A 22,324-nucleotide genomic window follows, 5' to 3' on the forward strand; every position below is an offset into this window, starting at 1 on the left:
AACTCGTGGGCATTCAATGAAATTGCTGAGCAGTCAGGTTAGAAGGAATAAAAGGAAGTCCTTCTTCACCCAAAGGGTGATTAACATGTGGAATTCACTGCCACAGGAGGTGGTGGCGGCTACAAGCATAGACAGCTTCAAGAGGGGAATGGATAAGCATATGGAGGCAGAGGTCCATCAGTGGCTGTTAGCCACAGTGTATTGTTGGAACTTGGTCACTGGGAACAGTGTATTGTTGGAACTTGTTGGAACACAGTGTATTGTTGGTCCAGGGCAATGATGCTCTGTATTCTTGTGTTTGGGGGCGGGGCACAGTGGGAGGGCTTCAAGTGTCTTGGCCCCACTGGTGGACCTCCTGATGGCACCTGGGTTTTTTTGGCCACTGTGCGACACAGAGTGTTAGACTGGATGGGCCACTGGCCTGACCCAACATGGCTTCTCTTATGTTCTTATGTGACACAGAGTGTTGGACTGGTGGGCCATTGGCCTGATCCAACATGGCTTCTCTTATGTTCTTATGTGACACAGAGTGTTGGACTGGTGGGCCATTGGCCTGATCCAACATGGCTTCTCTTATGTTCTTATGTGACACAGAGTGTTGGACTGGATGGGCCACTGGCCTGATCCAACATGGCTTCTCTTATGTTCTTATGTGACACAGAGTGTTGGACTGGATGGGCCACTGGCGTGATCCAACATGGCTTCTCTTATGTTCTTATGTGACACAGAGTGTTGGACTGGTGGGCCATTGGCCTGATCCAACATGGCTTCTCTTATGTGACACAGAGTGTTGGACTGGATGGGCCATTGGCCTGACCCAACATGGCTTCTCTTATGTTCTTATGTGACACAGAGTGTTGGACTGGTGGGCCACTGGCCTGATCCAATATGGCTTCCCTTATGTTCTTATGTGACACAGATTGTTGGACTGGATGGGCCACTGGCCTGATCCAACATGGCTTCTCTTATGTTCTTATGTGACACAGAGTGTTGGACTGGATGGGCCACTGGCCTGATCCAACATGGCTTCACTTATGTTCTTATGTGACACAGAGTGTTGGACTGGTGGGTCATTGGCCTGATCCAACATGGCTTCTCTTATGTTCTTATGTGACACAGAGTGTTGGACTGGTGGGCCATTGGCCTGATCCAACATGGCTTCTCTTATGTGACACAGAGTGTTGGACTGGATGGGCCACTGGCCTGATCCAACATGGCTTCTCTTATGTTCTTATATGACACAGAATGTTGGACTGGATGGGCCACTGGCCTGATCCAACATGGGTTCTCTAATGTTCTTAATAGGTGGGACCGGGACCCCAGGAGCTTCCTTTTCTGCTATTTTTGGGGTTTTGTGTGCATGTGTATGTGCACCTGGAAGTCATGGTGACTTCTGGTAACTGACCCCTTGCTGGCCGCATGGAGGATATTCTGGGAGGTGGTTGAATAAAGCCTGCCCTCGCCTCCCGACTGCTGGTATTCCAAGGAGGTCTCCCATCCAAGCACTTGCTAGAGAAGAACCTGGAAGTCAAGTTGACCTCTGGTGACTGACCCCTACTGGGGGCCTTGAGGATATTCAGAGGTGGCTGAAGAAAGCCTGCCCCTCCCCTCCTGACTGCTGGTATTCCAAGGAGGTCTCCCATCCAAGTACTTGCTAGAGTCGACCCTGCCTAGCTTCTGAGATTTGATGAGATCGGGCTTGCCTGGACTATCCAGGGCAGGGCAGGGTACGAGCTTCTGAGAGTCAAATGTCCCTTTGTCGGATACGACCAAGGGACTTGTGTCTCTTGAAAGCTTCCACCTCAAAAATCTGGTTGGTCTCTAAGCCGCTACTGGACTTAAGTCTAGCTCAGAGGAGACCAAACTGTCACTCAGGAGCCACATATGGCTCTTTCACACATATTGTGTGGCTCTCATAGCCCCCACCATCCCACTGGCCAGCTTGGAGAAGGCATTTAAAGTCTCTTTAAGGCACTTATCCAAGCCAAGCCAACTGGCGGCTTGGAGAATGCATTTAAATCTAAAGTTGCTTTCTCTCCATCTCTCTCTTCCCCCTCCCCCATCTTCCTTCCTTCCTTCCTTCCTCCTTTCCTCCCTCCCTCCTTCCTTCCTTCCTTCCCTCCTTTCTTTCCTCCCTCCCTCCCTCCTTCCTCCCTCCCTCCTTCCTTCCCTCCCTCCTTCCCTCCCTCCTTCCTTCCCTCCTTCCTTCCTCCTTTCCTCCCTCCCTCCTTCCTTCCCTCCTTTCTTTCCTCCCTCCCTCCCTCCTTCCTCCCTCCTTCCTCCCTCCCTCCTTCCTTCCTTCCCTCCCTCCTTCCTTCCTACCGTCCTTCCCTCCTTTCTTTCCTCCCTCCCTCCTTCCTCCCTCCTCCCTCCCTCCTTCCTTCCCTCCTTCCCTCCCTCCTTCCTTCCCTCCTTCCCTCCCTCCCTCCCTCCCTTCCTTCCTTCCTTCCTTCCTTCCTTCCTTCCTTCCTTCCTTCCTTCCTTCCCTCCTTCCTTCCCTCCCTCCCTCCTTCCTTCCCTCCCCTCAACCATCTGACGTTCATGTCCTGCAGCTCTCAAACATCTGATGTTTAGTCTATGTTGCTCTTCTGTTAAGCAAGTTTGGCCACCCCCGGTCTATTTCTGTTGCAGAGCAGCTTGACTATCCTGTACACAACCCTACAATGGTATTGCAAACACAGTGAAATGGTCGCAACCACTGACATCACACCGTTTCCTCCTTTCTTTTACAAAGAGAAGGAGATCAATCTGAGAACAATCCACTGAAATAACCCACTGCCTTCGGACCGGCCCCTTTCTTCTTACTAACCTATTCAAAGCCAGATCTGCAAACAGCCACGCCTCCCCCAAATGCAAGGGGCTTCCCCCTTGAAGCCAGTGCCAGATGAGGGCTCCAGGTGCTGGGGAGGGGTGTTCGCTGTTGGTGGGGTGGATTCACAGGATTTGTTGCCAAGTCTGGCCTTAGCTAAGAGACAGGTGGAAATACGGAGCACGGCCTACCAATGTTCCCTCGAAGCCGCAGAGTCTTGTGAGCAAAAATTCTACTTTGTGAGCTACTGGCGTTAAAGTCGTGAGCTACTGCGTAAGTTATTGTGCTCTGGGGCCATCCTTCCTGAGCGAAGACAAAAATGTGCGAGCTGGCAGCTAAAAATCTGTGAGCTAGCTCACGTTAACTCAGCTTAGAGGGAACACTGCTGCCTACTCAATTTCCTCCTACTAACCTGTGGGCACAGGCGCTAACAACACCTCTAACTGGAACACCCTGCCAAAGAACACCCTGCCAAAGAAATGCCAAAGGACGGACCCATGAAATCACCTGCCTGTGGTTCTAAAAGGCCTGAAGCTGTTCTTGGAACTGATTAAGTGATTTAAGAACTAGACTTATTACACTTCAGACTCCCTTCTGCTGGGAATCCAGAGGATGCAACATCTGGAATAAAGACTTCCTCCTCTCAGCGTCGGTTGCTTTTCGTTTCGCCTTCTCTGACAGCTCCAAAAGCGAAATGACAAAGCGCCCATCGATTCCACTTTACGGATCTCCTTAATTTAAACAGAAGTCTTCCCCCCCTGCCTTCTACGAACACATTTAAAGTTCCTCTTTAAAAACTCCACCGAGCAGCAGAACTAAACAGAGGGAAGCGTCTTTTATTTCGAGACATAGTTGCCCAGTGTAAAGACAAACCACAACGACAACATCAGCACTGAGAGACACTAACAACCCAGCCTTTGAATCTTCTACACAAAGAGTTGCGCTGAAGTTAAGCATTTGGGTGATCTCTCCCCCTTTAGTTTGCAGTGCGATTCGCACTGCGGCTTCACTAAAGCCACGCTGCATCGAAACACTTGCGTGTGGCGAGAGAACGCACAAAAATCTAAGGAGAATCTGCAAAGAAAACACAAAAAAACGGCTTTCCGTTTTTAACATTTCTGGATCGCTTCCAACCTTACTACCAAGCACGCCTACAGGAAACATACATCATTTCATTCATGCTTTACAACCCGTTGGAAAGAGCACGGAGATCTGGGTAACCAACCGGCTTCCCGTTCAGACGCAAGCTTTCTTCCCTCACAAGGACAATTTCAAAGCTATCCTTTAAGCTCATGCAACCGCGCAAGATCCTTCAGATAAGGGACTCGTGCGATGCTCCCTCTAAGCTGCAGAGTCTTGTGAGCACAAATTCTACTTTGCGAGCTACTGGCATTAAAGTTGTGAGCTACTGGCATTAAAGCTCTGAGCTGCTACATAAATGAGTGTGCTCTGGGGTCAATTCTTCTGAGCTAAGGCAAAAATGTGTGAGCCGGAGGCTAAAAATCCTGTGAGCTAGCTCACGCTAACTCAGCTTAGAGGGAACACTGCTCAAGCGTCGTCCTTGCCACTGTTACAATATCCCGGCCTCATCCGCTTTGACAACGCGACGTCAGCTACCAAAGGGGAACGGGGGCGCATACCTTAACATCTTGGCTGGTGAAAACCTCGACGTCCACGACACAAGCCACCAGAGCTGAGACATCACAGTCCATGGCCCTTGCTGGCATTCCCCCCCTGACTCAATCGAAGAGGTGAAGATTGTCTCAAGGGGTAGGGGGTTCTGAGGAAACCTCCACACGGCAGCTGCTGCTTTAAGTCTCCCAAACCCGCCTTCAGCGCTGAAAACAACTGCATTAAAAAGAGAGAGGCAGAGACGCGAGAGATGCTGACAGAGATGCTGACACAGGCCAGTTCTTCTTCCACGTTGTTTCCTGCTTCACGGCCACCAGTCAAAGAAGCGCAGAGAATAGCCACCGAGCTCTTCTGTCCTCACAAAGCGATGACATCACCACGGAGCCCGGCAGGAGCGAAATCTCTCTCCCCACCACCCTGCACACACGCACACACCCCGCCAGCCTCCTTATCTCCAAGCGGCGTAAACTGAACATCACGATGGGCCGCAGCTGGGGGGGAAAAACGGCACTCAATCCATTTAGGCAGCCGACTGAATCATCGTCGCCCGCTGCCGTTTGCCTGTGTTGGCAAAACGTCGGAGGGGAAGGTTACACCCACCTCTCCTGACAACGAAAACAGCATTCTGGCGCAGGGATTCATCCTGCTTTCGAGATTCCACACACACAGAGACATGGAGCGCAGCGTAAAGGGCTGGCGAATCTCTGTTCCGCACTGCAGTGATGAAGCAATAAATAGTATTGATATTCTTCAGGAAGAGTGAAGGGCTTCTCTCACCCCTACTTTTCCTGGCGGGACTCCTGGTGCTTTTAACAGCTTCGTGAAATTCAACAGGCGAAGAGGTTCTCTCCTCCTGTGCAAACATCTACCTGTCACATGAAGGCACGGGAGTTCTGCCAGAAGAAGAAATAAAAAGGTAAAAGGTGAAGAAGAAGGCGACTGCAGATTTATACTCCACCCTTCTCTCTGAATCAGATTCAGAGCGGCTTACAATCTCCCATATCTTCTCCCCCCACAACGGACACCTTGTAAGGTGGGAGTGCTCTCACAGCAGCTACCCTTTCAAGGACAACCTCTGCCAGAGCTATGGCTGACCCAAGGCCATTCCAGCAGGTGCAAGCGGAGGAGCGGGGAATCAAACCCGGTTCTCCCAGGTGAGAGTCTGCATACTTACCTGGGAGAACCAGGTTTGATTCCCCACTCCTCCACTTGCACTTGCTGGAATGGCCTTGGGTCAGCCATAGCTCTGGCAGAGATTGTCCCCTGAGCAAGCATCGAGTTGTTACCGACCCATGGGGTGAAGTCACATCAGGACGTTTTCATGGCAGATTTTTTTGGTTTGCCACTGCCTTCCCCAATCATCTACGCTTTACCCCCAGCAAGCTGTGTGCTCATTGTACCAGCCTTGAAAGGATGGAAGGCTGAGTCAACCTTGAGCCAGTTCGGTGTAGTGGTGAAGCGCACGGACTCTTATCTGGGAGAACTGGGTTTGATTCCCCACTCCTCCACCTGCAGTTGCTGGAATGGCCTTGGGACAGTCATAGCTCTTGAAAGGGAGAGCTCTCTCCGCCCCACCCACCTCACAGAGTGTTTGTTGTGGGGGAGGAAGATAAAAGAGATTGTAAGCCGCTCTGAGACTGATTCAGAGAGGAGGGCGGGGTATAAATCTACAGTCTTCTTCTTCTTGAGCCAGCTACCTGAACCCAGCTTCCACCGGGGTCGAACTCAGGGCGTGAACAGAGCTTGGACTGCAGTACTGCAGCTTACCTCTCTGTGCCACGGGGCTCCCAGAAGAAGAAATAAAGGTGGTGAAACCTGACCCTAACCTGAGTCATGATATAAGGAGTAGGGGACTGGCACTGGGGAGGGAGCTCAGTTTGTTCTGATGAGCCGGTTCCATGGACTGGCACTCATATGCAAAGACCCTTTGCGGTCCTTCTGGGAGACTGGAAGGAATGTGGTCCAATCAGCCTGCACAACCTTCCCCATAAGACATCGTCAAGGTTACCACCTACAGCAAAAAACCCCCACAAAACAGAGACAGTGACTCACGCCAGTTAAGTCAATGCTTCTGCAATTCAGCATTGCACGGGGAGATAACTGAGAACACTGCAGTTTCGCCGGGTCGCAGAACGGTGCAACTTTATAAGTTAACAATTTGTCTGTCTCAGATAACCAGTGCTGGATTAAACCCTGTGGAGGCCCTTAGGCAGACAACATTTCAAGGGCCCCCTCACAAATTATCTCAGAATCAGAGCACCCACCCCGCCACCCGTGGACTCCACTGCAGCCTGCGGGTACTTTCTCAAAAGCCCCTTTGACAAAGCTGCGGGGGAGAGGCAGAGAGAGGCAGACTTGGCAATGACGCCAGCACCAACTGCACTGGGCAAGTTGGGCAAAGAATGGCAATGTTGCTGGCTGCGCGTGCAGGCTGGGAGGGCTGCAAGCAGGGGGGAAATCAGGGGTGGGGGAAGCTGGCCCGGGGCCCCTAAAGGCATGGGGGCCCATAGCCAGGTGCCCACTTGGCCTAATTGTTAATCCGGCCCTGCCGGTAACACATCAGCAAAGGCCAGTCCGTCAGCTGCGTGCACGGTTACTCCTTTCCTCAAAGTACCCTCACCACAGCCCTATGAGTTAGGTGACTGATCAAAGCCGCCGAGCATTACACCGCCCTTCAGTTTGCAAGAATAGATTATAAGGATTGTGTATAACACATAATAGATAATACAATAATGATAGAGGCCGGCGGTGCTAGGGCCTTTTAAAGTAACAGAAAACCCCAAGGGGCCAAAAAAAAAACAAACCCGTCTCCAAATGAAAAGATATAAGTCCAAACTTGGAAACAGTCCAACTGAAATTCACAAGGTGGGTGCTCTTGAGGAGTGTAGCTTCAGCGCAGCCGCTTCCTTGAAAAGACGTCTCTCTACATTTTTATGACGTTTCATTTCTTTCTTCAGTTTGACGGCTTAATTATTTAGGAACCCCGTTCTACATTCTCTAATCACAGCATTAAGCTTCTCATTTCAGTGTGAACATTGGGCTCTTTAGTGAGTTAGGTGAGGCTGAGAAGAGTGACTGACCCAAAGTCACCCAGCAGGCTTCAATGGCAGAGTGGGGATCTGAGCCCAAACCTCCCACATCCTGGTCTACAGGCTGGTCTTAAGTGATTCTGGGTAAATGTCCAGGGCAGGGTCAAGACACTACCCTCTGCCTTCTCTTCCACCAGGGGGCTGCAATGGGTGAGAGCCAGTTTGGTGTACTGGTTAAGTGTGCAGACTCTTGTTGGGATATTCGTTTAAAAATTCAGAGGTGTGGAGTGGCAATAAATGGAGACGAGGCTTAAGCTTATCAAAAGAAATAAAGTTTACTAGAAAACCATCACGAAAAGGTACTTGGGATAAAAAGAAACATACAGTAACTTCGCTTACTAGCATGGCTAACTACGTCTGATCTCTACATGGCTACGATTTATTACTCTTTGTCTGGTAGTTCTTGTTCCCAGAGAATAGCAGACAGGAAAAGGAGCAATTCAGCTTTGGGTACAACATCAAAGCTTTTCACACCTAGTGTGCTTTCTGACCAATACATTGTTTACATGGGGCTTAGAAGACTTGGTACCGAATTGGGTTTAGGCTACAATACATCATTTCCTCTTTCAGGTAAACACAAGTTAACTCTATAATGACTGGAATGCAAATAACTTGTATTCCAACAACTCTTATCTGGGAGAACCGGGTCTGATTCTCCACTCCTCCACTTGCACCTGCTGGAATGGCCTTGGGTCAGGCATAGCAATTGCAGGAGTTGTCCTTGAAAGGGCAGCTGCTGTGAGAGCCCTCTCAGTCCCACCCACCTCACAGGGTGTCTGTTGTAGGGGGAGAAGATATAGGAGATTGTAAGCCACTCTGAGTCTCTGTTTCAGGGAGAAGGGGGGGGTATAAATCTGCAGTCTTCTTCTTCTTCCAAGGCTGGTGGGTGCTGCCACTGCCTCTGGAAACTGGCTACTCAATTCCCAGACAGTATAAGTACGAGTGCCGGAAGCTGCAGGACCCTGCTGTTCATAAAGGAGAGGTGATGCAAGAGAGCGAGGTTGCAGTTGACTGGGGCCCGCAGCCAGTGTGGAGTCCAGCGTCGACTCCCCTGGTTGGCCAATGGCTGAGAACGCCTCTGCTGATTTGATACACTAACTCAGGGGTGTCAAACATGTGGCCCAGGGGCCGAAATAGGCCTCCGGAGGGCTTCCATCAGGCCCCCGAGCAACTGGCTGTCATCTGCTTCCTTCTCCCTCTCTCTTGCTTCCTCCTGCATCACAGCTTGCTTTGCCAGGCTTGCTCAATCACACAGGAACTACAGAGCAAAGCCTCTGTTTTCTCCATTTTACCCCTTTTACCAGCCTGTTCCCTCTAAGCTGAGTTAGTGTGCGCTAGCTCACAGTTTTTAGCCTCTGGCTCACCCATTTTTGTCTCAGCTCAGGAAAAAATGACCCCAGGGCAAACTGATTTATGCAGTAGCTCACCTCTTTATTGCCAGTAGCTCACAAACTAGAATTTTTGCTCACAAGACTCCGCAGCTTAGAGGGAGTATTCTCTGGCGACAGGTTTCTCTAGGTGGAAACCAAAAGCCAGCCGCAAGCCTTACTGGGCTCCAGACCTGCTCTCTTTCCTGGAGCATAGAAGAAGGTGCCACATTGGGGAACAGAGCCCAGAAGAGCCATATCAAAGATCCACATGTACACTGTTCTATCCAGCTACTTCATGGAGCAGTCCTTCGCTGGTCTCCACAGCACCAATGATTTCTACTTTAACTTGTCAAATAAATTCCTGGAGGGGGGGAATATACCCTTCCTCACAAGAAATACACTTCTGTGCCTTTTTGGCTGATTACAGACCAGCACTTTGGGCCGACTCAGAGACGCCTCTGAAGTCAGCCCAAAAAATCCCTCCACACACAAACATCTGCCGGGCATTTCCATCCCATCCCACACTCACTTCGTCCTTCCAGCCGCTCCACCCAGCTCAAAAAGCTACCACTTTGAAAGTGGTAGCAAATATATGAGCCAGCCATCAGTCGCTGGATTGCCGTCTGGACGGGGAAGGGCGCATGTGAGGCAAATGGGCAGTCTGGAGCTATCAAGCCGCCCCAAGCTGTTCTGGTTTTTTTTAAATTAAACCAATCAGAGTTACCCCCCCCCCCCCCCCGGGGAAAACAAAGGAATTCAGCTTCCTAGTCACCTTCCCGTGTGGCAGTGCCCAGCCACCTCACAGACAGGATGCCGGCAGCATGCGGATGAGCGTGGGGAGGCTCCGGGACGGCTCTTTTGGGGCCATCCTGTTTTGGGATGCCTCCCTGCTGCCACAAAATGCCCGTCTGTTCTCAGCCTCCCAGTACCTTTCCGAGATCCAGCGACATAGCGACCGATTTCCCACTCACCATACACCGATCTCACGTTCTTCTTCTCAGAGGGGTTTCCTTTCGATTTCACACGATCTGCCCCAGGGCTGCAAGTAACGTCGGCGTTTTCGCGCAGCAAACAGAAACTGGTTTTAGAGGTTTCTGTTTGCTACACAAAAACGCCAGCATTACTTGCAGCCCCAGGGCAGATAGTGTGAAATCAGGAAGAAACCCCACTGAGAAGAGGAACGTGAAAGTGGCATAAGGTGAGTGGGAAATTGGCCAGTATTTCAAATGTGACCACACCACCTGCCTTAGCCATTCCGACCATCTTGTTTTCAACCCCATTCCTCACAAACCCTAATTTTAATATTTTCTCCTTTGTGCTGTTTTCCTTATATCATATGCCCTCCTGGAGGTATCCGACATCTTGTGGGAAAAAAAGATACAAAGCCCCTTTCCCCTAACAAGCCAAATAGCGGTGTCAGATGGTCGCCTGAGGTAAAAAGAAAATGGTCTTTGAGAGGGACAGTTATACCCTTCTTACCAACCTGTCTGGCTCAAAGTTGAGTGCCTTCTGAGAATGTGATTTATGAAACAACAGTTCACGGTCCGTTCTGCATTTCACTTGTTTCAGCCCTATGTTTCTGGCTCTATGAAAGCAAGTTTTTAACACTCTTCCCTTCACTTTTTATTCCCCAGCAAAACCACCAGGAAGCACACAGCACTATTTACTCAGACTAAGCGGCTGCTGCATAATATTCATTAAACAAAGATGTTAATTCATGTGGTGATATGGTCTTTTCACAGGACTGCATACAATGTTCCCTCTAAGTTGAGTTAGTGTGAGCTAGCTCACAGTTTTTTAGCCTCTGGCTCACACTGGCTCTCAAACTGGCTCTCTAGGTGGCTGCGAGAGCCAGTTTAGTGTAGTGGTTAAGTGATTCCCATTCCTTCACTTGCAGCTGCTAGAATGGCCTTGGGTCAGCCATAGCTCTCACAGGAGTCGTCCTTGAAAGGGCAGCTTCTGTGAGAGCTCTCTCAGCCCCATCCACCTCACAGGGTGTCTGCTGTCGGGGAGGAAGATAAAGAAAATTGTGAGCCACTCTGAGATTCTGAGATAAGGAGTGGAGGGTAGGATATAAATCCAATGTCGTCTTCTTTTTTTAGCACAGGAAAAATGGCCCCAAAACAAAGTAATTTATGCAGTAGTTCACAATTTTATTGCCAGTAGCTCACAAAGTAAAAATTTTGCTCACAAGACTTCACAGCTTAGAGGAAACACTGACTGAATAGCTTTCGAACCAAACCTATTACCATTCCCACCCCCACCCCCAAAGAAATAGTATAAAAGTACAAGGCCAGGATAAATTAGTCACTAAATGAAGTCCTCTGTGAACAGATGTAGTTCTGCTTCTGGTCTATTATCAAAACATCCATTAAAGTGATTTAAAAGAAAAGAAGAGCCTCAGTTATAGTTAAAATTCAGTCCTATTCGCGATGCTGCTGGTGGTAGTTGTGGAAAGGGGCATTGAGCTGATTTACGGCAACCCCGCTTTACAAGACAAGAGACTTTTAAGACATGGTTTGCCACGGCCTGTCTCTGTGTGGCCACCCTCAACCTCCTCGGAGGTTAACCATGCAAATACTGACCAAGACTGATCAGTATGTATTGCAAGGAAGGTTTCTTCGCTAGCCTATCTACCAAAGATGCTGTATATGCTCAGAAAAGGATGCTGAAACTGTCACTCACATTACATAGATCATTACAAGTGGGCAGCCGTGTTGGTCTGAAGCAGTAGAACAAAGTAGGAGTCAAGTGGCACCTTTAAGAGGTGGCGAGGCTGCATGGGGGGGAGGAGGGAGGAGGAAGCGGTAAGGCTGCGGGGGGGGGGGGCAGGAAGGGAGGAGAAAAATGGGGGAGGAAAACAGGAGGGAGGAGGCGCCGTGGGGGTGGGGGGAGGCCGAATTGTTTCCCCCCACCTTGCCTGCTCTGGGCCGCGGTCAGTGGGCTGGCTCCGGAGCTGGTCCCTGGGGCCAAAAAGGTTGGGGACCACTGCCTTAGCCTAGCAACTGCCAGCCTGCGTCTAAAGGTCAAGGTAGTCCTCTGTGCAAGCACCAGTCGTTTCTAGGGTTGCCAAGTCCAATTCAAGAAATATCTGGGGACTTTGGCGGTGGAGCTAGGAGTAGGGGTCCCAAATCCCCCGCTAGGCCTGGAGACCCCCGATTTGGAGCCTCCTCCTCCCGCTGGCCATAAAAGGGAAAGCGGGGGGGGGGGGAAGGGCTGCTTCCCGCCCCCAGTCAGCTGGCCGGTGAAGGGAGGGGAGCCCAGCCACGCCCCCAAAGGACCATGTGCCTTTGCACCTCCAGAGGTGAGTGAGTTCTGTCTCCTGCATCAGATTTCCCAGAAAGGGGGGGGGGGGCGGGGGGGAGGGGGGTGGAGAGGGAAACGTCTTCTCATAGGGTATAATGGGGAATTGATCTGGAGGTTTCGGGGGCTCTGGGGGAGCTGTTTTTTGAGGTAGAGGCACCAAATTTTCAATATAGTATCTAGTGCCTCTCCCCAAAGTATCCCCCAAATTTCAAAACGATTGGACCAGGGGGTCCAATTCTATGAGCCCCAAAAGAAGGTGCCCTTATCCTTCATTATTTCCTATGGAAGGAAGACATTTTAAAAGGTGTGCTGTCCCTTTAAATGTGATGGCCAGAACTCTCTTGGAGTTCAATTATGCTTGTCACACTCTTGTTCCTGGCTCCGCCCCAATGTCTCCTGGCTCCACCCCCAAAGTCTCCTGGCTCCACCCCCAAAGTCCCCAGATATTTCTTGAATTGGACTTGGCAACCCTAGCCAGGAGACACTGGGGTGGAGCCAGGAACAAGGGTGTGACAAGCATAATTGAACTCCAAGGGAGTTCTGGCCATCACATTTAAAGGGACAGCACATCTTTTTAAATGCCCTCCTTCCATAGGAAATAATGAAGGATAGGGTTACCTTCTTTTGGGGCTCATAAAATTGGACCCCCTCGTCCAATCATTTCAAAACTTGGGGGGTATTTTGGGGAGAGGCACTAGATGTTATACTGAAAATTTGGTGCCTCTACCTCAAAAAACAGCCCCCCCCCCAGAGCCCCCGATACCTGCGGATCAATTCCCTATTATTCCCTACGGGAATCATTCTCCATAGGGAATAATAGATGGGGGTGGGGCTTCCCCCCGCTGGCCAGCTGGCTGGAAACAGGGGGAAGCCTGTAAAACCAGGGGATCCCCCGCTGGGACCTGGGGATTGGGAAGCCTAGTCGTTTCCGACTCTGGGGTGACGTTGCTTTCACAGCGTTTTCACGGCAGACTTTTTACGGGGTGGGTAGCCCAAGCCTGTGTCTACTGGGCTAAAAAAACCCCACAGTAATAAATGCCAGTATAGCAGATTTATTACTGTTTTTGGTTTTTTAGCCCAGTGGACACAGGCTGGCAGTCTCTAAGCCCGGGCTTGTGATTCTTTTAATCTGCTAAGGGACATGTCCATGATTCTGCATGCTGATTCACCGCCCATTTTCTCTATATTTAGGACTGCTTGCCATTCCAGTCTACTGTCTGATGAAGTGTGCTTAGAGCACACGAAGGCTTACATTCTGAATAAAACTTTGTTGGTCTTAAAGGCGCTACCTGACTCCGCTTTATTCTTTTACACTGTGAGCTCTATTCCAGAGAGAGACATCAGTTAAAATTTCCATTACTCTCTAAATTTAAACTTCTGGATAATCATCTGCAGAAGTTGTGCTACTGAAATACTTCTTGGAAGATACTAAGAAGTCTGTAACTCAGGCAGTAGCAAAATATTGGGCTTTTTAGCCATAAATAAGCGGAAGTTTTTAACAAAGTAGAGATGGTTAATAATGCCATTTTTTAAGTTTAACGTTGGTGGAATTTGAATATGAGAACGTTTTTATGTAGTCAAAATTGTGGTCTGTGACTATGAGATTCTGTATATTGTTAATGTTGGTCAATTGACCGTAATAAATTGGAATTCGGCCAAGACTGATCCTGATTACTTTCTGAGATCTGACGAGATTGGGCTATCCAGGCTAGCGAAGAGTAACTCAGATTTCACAGTAAATAGGCAGCAGCGACAAATTCAACAACTTTCAGCAAATCAATCTTTGCTGGCTCTGACTTTGACTCCATCTTGAATTTCACTGAATTGCAAACTGAACAAATCAGTTTCTCTCTCTCTCTCACACACACTCTCTCTCCTGTCTTCGTTCTTCAAAAATAACCCTGAACTTCTCTTTGAGAAATACTTGATACTTAGGTTTCCGGATTTACAATAGGTTATATACACAAGGCTTTTTTTTTCCCTGGGGGGAAAAAAGTGGAACAGAGTTCCAAAACCTCTTTTGGAAACAAAATTTTCACAAAATATTTAAAAAATTAATGAGAAGCATCCATGTGTTTCTCCTTCATTTTCTTCTTGAGAGTTGACACTCGTTTTTCCAGGGGAAAAAAGCCCTGGTTAAACAGATTCCACCCCCATCTCACTCCCAAAAGCTTTGTCAAATGTAAACTAATTCTCTGAAATGTGTGAGAATTGACCTCAGGATTTACTTGTGCTTGCAAAACCCTTACCTTAAATTGTCTTTGAGCTTTTGGAAAAGAAGCCATAAAGCAGAGTTTTTTAAAAGTTCAGCTTTCTTGTGGATCAAGGGATTTCTGCCATGAGGGACAACGCCTACCTTTGAATTGACGGAGCAAAACATCCCAACCTAAAGGTCTGAGAATCTTAGAAGAGGCCGCGTAGATTGCTGTCTTCTCATGCCGGACAGTTCTGCAACTGCATTTTAAGAGCGCAAAGGTTTTGTTTCAGCTATACTTGCAAAACTGTTCTGTGGTAATCAGGGGTGGAATTCTAGCAGGAGCTCCTTTGCATATTAGGCCACACACCCCTGATGTAGCCAATCCTCCAGAGCTTACAAGGCTCTTTTTTGTAAGCTCTTGGGGGATTGGCTACATCAGGGGGTGTGGCCTAATATGCAAAGGAGCTCCTGCTAAAATTCCACCCCTGGTGGTAATTAATAGTCTACTACTGGGATTTAGGTTCCCGTTTGGAGCCTGCATCATTGCAGGAGAACAGACCTTTAATCTGAGTCAGAAGTGTCAAGATTCCCAACCTTGTAGATGTTGGAAGTGAAGTACCTGGTGCTGTCAGCCTCAGACTCCACAAGGGGCTATAGAAAGTCAGGCAGGTCAAGACCTGGGCATCTCTTCCTTTCTACTGCTTTGAGGCTATGAGGCTGCAGATTGCTCCTTTCAGGGAATCTTCTGTCCTTCTATGGAAAACCATAACACTGCTGCTGAACCCTAGGGTGGTGTGATGCCACTGACATCACATCCTTCAGACAACAGTGGTCTTTTTCCCTTTAATTTTCCCACCCACTGGTCTACCTATTTCTGCCCCTAGCATAGGGCTGCCAATCCGCAGGTGGGACAAATAATGGAAGTTAAACAACTACTGTGATGAATAACAAAATTTATTATAACCATTTAAAAACCTTCATATATTTTTAATGCTCTGCATTTAAAATTTTGCATAGTTCGTGTTGTAATAAAGGTCCAATTTAAATATCCATTCATGTATTTTAATGCTTCATATTATAAATTCTTCATACTTCATGTTGTAACAGAGATCCAATATTGACATTCCCATATTGCAAAAAAAAGTCTACGAGCACCCGGATATAGGCCCATTTCATCAGTAGACTTCCTCAGGAGTAATGCCTTTCTATGTTTTTTCAGGTTTAACAGCCACTAGTACCAACCAAATGTTCATATTCTTCTTATCACATCTTTTCTCTCATTCTGGAATAAACCAAAATAATGATAGCAAAAAGCTATCAAATGTTCATATTCTTATCACATCTTTTCTCTCATTCTGGAATAAACCAAAATAATGATAGCAAAAAGCTATCAAATGTTCATATTCTTCTTATCACATCTTTTCTCTCATTCTGGAATAAACCAAAATAATGATAGCAAAAAGCTATCAAATGTTCATATTCTTCTTATCACATCTTTTCTCTCATTCTGGAATAAACCAAAATAATGATAGCAAAAGATAGAACAAAGCTATCAAATGTTCATATTCTTCTTATCACATCTTTTCTCTCATTCTGGAATAAACCAAAATAATGATAGCAAAAAGCTATCAAATGTTCATATTCTTCTTATCACATCTTTTCTCTCACTCTGGAATAAACCAAAATAATGATAGCAAAAGATAGAACAAAGCTATCATATGTTCATATTCTTCTTATCACATCTTTTCTCTCATTCTGGAATAAACCAAAATAACGAAAGCAAAAGATAGCACAAAGCTGAATGGAACTAAAAATTCTAAAGTTTTTATTTCAGTAAAAAACTTACCACTCCAAGACACTTAAGTGTGTATATTTGTCATATAGGAGCTAGAGCCAGTTCAAACTGATTAATTTAACCAGATGCTCAAGCCTTCTGGGTTTTGCTGGCCAATAGCCCTCTATGAATATATTCAGCCAGCTGTTCTTTAGATGGCCATTATTTTCTTTATAATTAATTTTAATATCGAGCAAGCCCTTCTTTATGCAGCAATTTTATCTCAGAACACTTACGTGCATGATTTTAACCAGGCCAGTACTGTGCCTATCCTGAAACCAAAACCTCTTAGAATTTACTGGCAATTGCCCTACACAAGAGACTGAAATTTAAGGGCCAATTCTAATAACACCATGCAGCTGTGTGTTACCTGTAAGATTCTTAAAGGTATAACATTGAAAAAAAGGCTTCTAGATTTACAACAGTTTCTTCTAGGCTGAAACCCCATAACCAACTGGAACACTCACTACAAAGTTACAAATATGTTATATACATGAATTCATAGATAATTACAATATTGTGCATCTACTCTATGTAAAATCCCCAATAGAGGCAATGTAACAATGTCTGAAAAAACATAGAAAGGCATTACTCCTGAGGAAGTCTACTGATTAAATGGGCCTATATCCGGGTGCTCGTAGACTTTTTTTGCAATATGGGAATGTCAATATTGGACCTCTGTTACAACATGAAGTATTCAAAATTTATAATACGAAGTATTAAAATACATGAATGGATATTTAAATTGGACCTTTATTACAACATGAACTATGCAAAATTTTAAATGCGAAGCATTTAAATATATGAAGATTTTTAAATGCTTATAATAAATTTTGTTATTCATTACAGCAGTTGTTTAACTTCCATCGTTTGTCCCATTTACTGTGATCCCTTTTTCTAGTTACAAATCCCCAGGTGGGGGCAGGGGATCCCCCGGTTTGGAGGCCCTCCTTCCACTTCAGGGTCGTCAGAAAGCGGGGGTAGGGGGAGGGAAATGTCTGCTGGGTATTCCATTATTCCCTATGGAGACCGATTCCCATAGAATATAATGGAAAGTTGATTCATGGTTATCTGGGACTCGGGGGGGGGGGGCTGTTTTGGGGGCAGAGGCACCAAATTAGCAACATAGTATCTGGTGTCTCTCTTAAAAAAAAACCCCAATTGGACCAGGAGGTCCAATTCTATGAGATTTCAGAACAAGATGTCCCTATCATTCCAAATTGAGGGAAGGCATTTAAAGGAGCCTGGTCCCTTTAAATGTGATGGCCAGAACTCCCTTTGGAGTTCAGTCCTGCTCGTCACACCCTTGCTCCTGGCTCCGCCCCCAAAGTCCCCAGATATTTCTTGAGTCAGACTTGGCTACTCTACCCTAGCAGTTAGGCCCTTCACAAGTTGTGCCAACTCAGGGAATTAAGCGGTAGCATGAGAGAAAGTTTCCTGCCCACCCAGGCTGTAGAGATACACTTGAGCCATTTATGCACCACAGTAATATGTGCATGTGTGTGTTGCATTAAATGAACATAGGACAGTCATGGCTTTCCAACACAAGAGCCAGTATTACTGCCCAGATTCTGGCTCAGGCTAACTAGCCAGGATTCAGCAGTTTTGCATCGTTGCGTGAACCTGAGGAGCCCATTTTTTAACCAGATAAATGGCTTTAATTGAAGCTGGGCTTGTTTTCAGTTTTTCAAAGCTTCCTGCACCTTTGCTAATGCATTTTATTCCACTGTTGGCACCGGTTCTGCCTCTGGCTGCTCACGATAAGGTAATAATTCCATTTTGGGTACTCCATCATTTTCAGCAAAACAACACATTCCGCAAAGGTTACTAGTTTTTTTGTAAGCTGAGGGTTTTAGGAATTTTTATTCTAAAACGCACACAACTTCTAACAGCTACCTTGTCTGCTTGGCATCGTGACGGAGCAGGGTTATTTATTTATTTATTAAGAAAAGGTCTAGCAGGAACTCATTTGCATATTAGGTCACACCCCCCTGAAATCACCATTGTTCCATACAGGGCGTTTGTAGAAAAACCCACAAAGAACTCACTTGCATATTAGGCCACACCCTCTGCTTCTAAACCAGCCAGAACTGTGCTCCTGCGCTGGTCTTCTGGGGGTGCCAAACTGGGGCCCCCATTATGTCCACAACCAAGTCACATTCGGGGGGCCTAATTTGGCACCCCCAGAAGGCCAGCACCCTAGGCAATCGCCTAGCTTGCCTAGAAGCAGCAGGGCTTCCCACGCTGGTCTGTCCTGGAGACTTATTAAAGAGCATGTAACATCTGTTAAGGAATAAATTTCGTTCAGATGCATTTGGGAAACATTTATCACTTTTCTTTGCCTTGTAATCTTCAGCTCGTAAAAGGTTTTTTTTTGGGGGGAGGGGGTTTCTTTTTGACTTTCTCTATATTGAATGCAGTCCTCTAATAAAACCTTGCTGGGGGGGGAGCTTTGTACACCCCAGATTCGGTGGCTAATCATAGGCAGTTCCTCCTTGCAATAAAAGGGGATTTGAGTCCCCTGTGCAAGCACCAGTCGCTTCCAACCCTGGGGTGACATTTTCATGGCAGACTTTTTACGGGGTGGTTTGCCATTACCTTCCCCAGTCATCTACACTTTCCCCCCAGCAAGCTGGGGACTCATTTTAACAACCTCAGAAGGACGGAAGGCTGAGACAACCTGGAGCCGGCTACCTGAACCCATCTTCTGCAGGGATCCAACTCAGGTTCTGAACAGAGCTTGGACTAGTTGTTTTCTGCTGCCCCAGAAGGTTGTACCAGAACCAGCAGATTGAAATTAAATCAAAAGAGTCTCCGGCTAAACATTAGGAAGAACTTCCTGATAGTTAAAGCAGTTCCTCAGTGGAACAGGCTAACTTGGGAGGTGGTGGGCTTCCTTTCTCTGGAGGTTTTTAAACAGAGACCAGATGGCCATCTGACAGCAATGCTGATTCTGTGAACTTAAGGAGATCACGAGAAAGAGGGCAGGAAGGATTGCATCAGTGCTTGGTTCTCGTGGCTTTTTCTTACCCAGCCAGGGAAATGTTGTTTGCTACTTTGAGTTCGGGCAGCAATTTTAATCCAGGCCAGTTTGGCCACAGATCCTGGAGGGATTCCCCCCACCCCAATCTTCTGGGTGTGGAGCAGGCTTCACTGGGGACGTGGTGGTGGTGGGGACGTATTTGTGAATTTCCTGCATTGTGCAGGGGGTTGGACTAAATGACCCTGGAGGTTCCTTCCAACTCTGTAATTCTATGATTGGCTTCTATGATTACATACTGCAGCTTGCCACTCTGTGCCACCTTCAAAAGCCAGTGGGTGGTGGGGGTACGAGAAGGGCAGGTGGAGGTCAAGAGGGCAGGAAGAAAGGAAGCAGAAAGGGGGTGAGGGAGTGTGGGGCAGCCTGCAGCCCAAGAAAAGGGGATCTGTGGCTGACCCTCCCACCCCAAGGCACCTGTTATGTATTGTACTGGGGTCTTGTTGCCTGAACTTGAGACAGGCACTCCTTGCAAACCAGGATCCTGAAGCCTGGAAGTAATGGCCAATCAGGATGCTAGACATGTAACAACTTGTAAAGAAGAGATGCAAATGAAAGATTCTGGAGTGAGCCAACAGGAGCAACTGTTGCCTGCTAGGGGAGCATGGTTAACCATGACCAGAGTGTATATAACGAGTGAAGAGCCTGTGCTGTTTGTGACTGTTTCTTCTTGCAATAAAGTGTTCTTGGTTGATTCAGAGCTGGCTGAGCTCACTTTATAATAGCACCCCCAGTGTCCCTAACAACAAACCTAGAGATCTGCCCTTGGCCCTGAATCTTCAAGCTCAAGCAGTTTGGGTTTCAGTGACTGCTTAGCTAACGCAAAGCAGAATTCAATACAACTGCAGTGCACTTCTTCCGATTTCCTCTTTTCTTAGGTGTCAGCATTTGAGCTGCTGGAACTTTAGCTTTGTCTGGCTGCTTCTTTAGCAAGGATCCAACTGGCAACGCCAGAGCTTTAAAGTTGTTTTTTTTTCAGTCACACAGTCAAGTCTGACTCTTTGCAGCCCCATGGACCAAGTCACGCCAGGCCCTCCTGTCTTCCACCATCCTCCGAAGTCTGCTCAAATCCGTGTTTGTTACATCAGTAACACTGTCCAGCCATCTCATCTTTTGCCATCCCCTTCTTCTTTTGCCTTCTGTCTTTCCCAGCATCAGGGTCTTCTCCAGTGAGTGCTCCCTTCTCATTGGGTGGCCAAAGTATTTCAGCTTCAGCATCTGACCTTCCAGGGAACAGTCTGGGTTGATTTCCCTTAGGACTGACTGATTGGATCTCTTTGCAGTCCAAGGGACTCTCAAGAGTCTTCTCCAGCACCACATCTCAAAAGCATCTATTCTTCTGCACTCGGCCTTCCTTATGGTCCAGCTCTCACAGCCATACATTACTATTGGAAATACCATTGCTTTGACTATACGGACTTTTGTTGGCAGGCTGATGTCTCTACTTTTTATCATACTGCCCAGGTTTACCACAGCTTTAAGGAGTGGCTGACAAAAGCAAGTAATATCAGCGGAAACAACGCTGAACAGGCAGGGTGTACTCAGACTTTTAGATCAGAAGAAGACAGCCTTCTCCAGCAAAAAGATTTCAGAGGAGGACTCCAGCATCAAGCTGCTGAATTAGAATTCATCAAGTATTTGAATCAAGAATTCATCAAGTATAGTCAACATTCAGAATCGAAAGAGAGCCAGTTCACTGTAGCGGTTAAGTGTGCTCCTTCACTTGCAGCTGCCGGAAGGGCCTTGGGTTAGCCATAGCTCTTGCAGAGTTGTCTTTGAAAAGGCAGCTTCTGGGAGAGCTCTCTCAGTCCCACCTACCTCACAGGGTGTCTGTTGTGGGGGAAGAAGATAAAGGAGATTATGAGCCACTCTGAGACTCTGATTCAGAGAGAAGGGCAGGATATACCTAAATCTACAGCCTTCTTCTTAAATGTGTACTAATAGAACTGTTCACTCAGTTAGTTACAACATTGTTATGAAATACATATAATTTGTATATCTAATACTACATATAATTTTCCTGCATTATTCTGCATTTGTTTTTTTGTAGTTTCTTACCTTATTTTCTGTAATATGATCAGACAGATTATGTTTTACTTTATGCTTTCTTTAGTTGCAATAAAATATATTTTGGCAAAGAATTCATTAAGAATTCGACTCAAGGTCTTAACAAGGACCTGGAATTCTTCAGTCATTAAAGGTGTTAATTTGCTACGCTGTTACTGCCGCCCCATACATTTCTCCATTACAGCTGAAGTTCCCATAACGGCATCTTTAATTCATTCATTTCATGGTGTTTTGCCCTGCAGCTTACATCTTTCTTCAGAACCTCATCTATAAAGGTCTGCTTAGTGAAGACCCATAGCATGAATCCAACAAGCGGGCTTTCGGCCTATGAATGCTTCTACTAGAAGAAAAAACTGTTTGTCCTTCAGGTGCCACTACTTATTATTTCTGCTTCACAAATAAGGAACAAGTTCTTTTTATAGGCGCCAGGTGGCGTAGAGTGGTAAACTGCAGTACTGCAATCCAAGCTGGAAACCTGAGTTCAATCTCGGCGGAAGCTGGGTTTAGATAGCCGGCTCAAGGTTGACTCAGCCTTCCATCCTTCCGAGGTCAGTAGAATAAGTGCCCAGCTTGCTGGGGGGAAAGCGCAGATGACTGAGGAAGGCAATGGCAAACCACCCCGTAACGAAGCCTGCCAAGAAAATGTCATGAAGCGATGTCACCCCTTGAATTGGTAATGACTGGGTGCCTGGAAAGGGGGCTACCTTTACCTTAATGTTTCCATAGAAGCAGCAAAGGAAGGGGCCGCCAACAATGGTCACATCCCCCTGAGATCATTAGAAGTGATCTGTCCGGTATGTTGAGCAAGGGAGGAATTCTAGCAGGAGCTCCTTTGCATATTAGACCACACACCCCTAATGTAGCCAATCCTCCGAGAGCTTACAAAAAAGAGCCTTGTAAGCTCTTGGAGGATTGGCTACATCGGGGGGGTGTGTGGCCTAATATGCAAAGAGCTCCTGTTAGAATTCCACCTCCGGTGTTGA

The 22,324-nt window shown here is 47.1% G+C and overlaps 1 protein-coding gene across 2 annotated transcripts in view; it reads right to left on the reverse strand.

Moving 5' to 3' along the window:
* RCAN2 (regulator of calcineurin 2) overlaps positions 1-22,324 on the reverse strand; it is a 101,631-nt gene that overhangs the window by 55,219 nt on the left and 24,088 nt on the right. The window contains exon 1 of one of the 2 annotated variants that reach the window (XM_060257689.1): positions 4,450-4,540. The exons of the other annotated variant lie outside the window; for it this stretch is intronic. Within the exon in view, the coding sequence (XP_060113672.1) occupies positions 4,450-4,536 (87 nt within the window). The 5' untranslated portion in view covers positions 4,537-4,540. Of the gene's footprint in view, positions 1-4,449; positions 4,541-22,324 lie in introns of those variants that run through there. 2 annotated transcript variants of the gene reach the window in all.

Source organism: Heteronotia binoei, chromosome 1 (genome assembly GCF_032191835.1).
Source record: "Heteronotia binoei isolate CCM8104 ecotype False Entrance Well chromosome 1, APGP_CSIRO_Hbin_v1, whole genome shotgun sequence".
NCBI classification, from domain to species: Eukaryota; Metazoa; Chordata; class Lepidosauria; order Squamata; family Gekkonidae; genus Heteronotia; species Heteronotia binoei.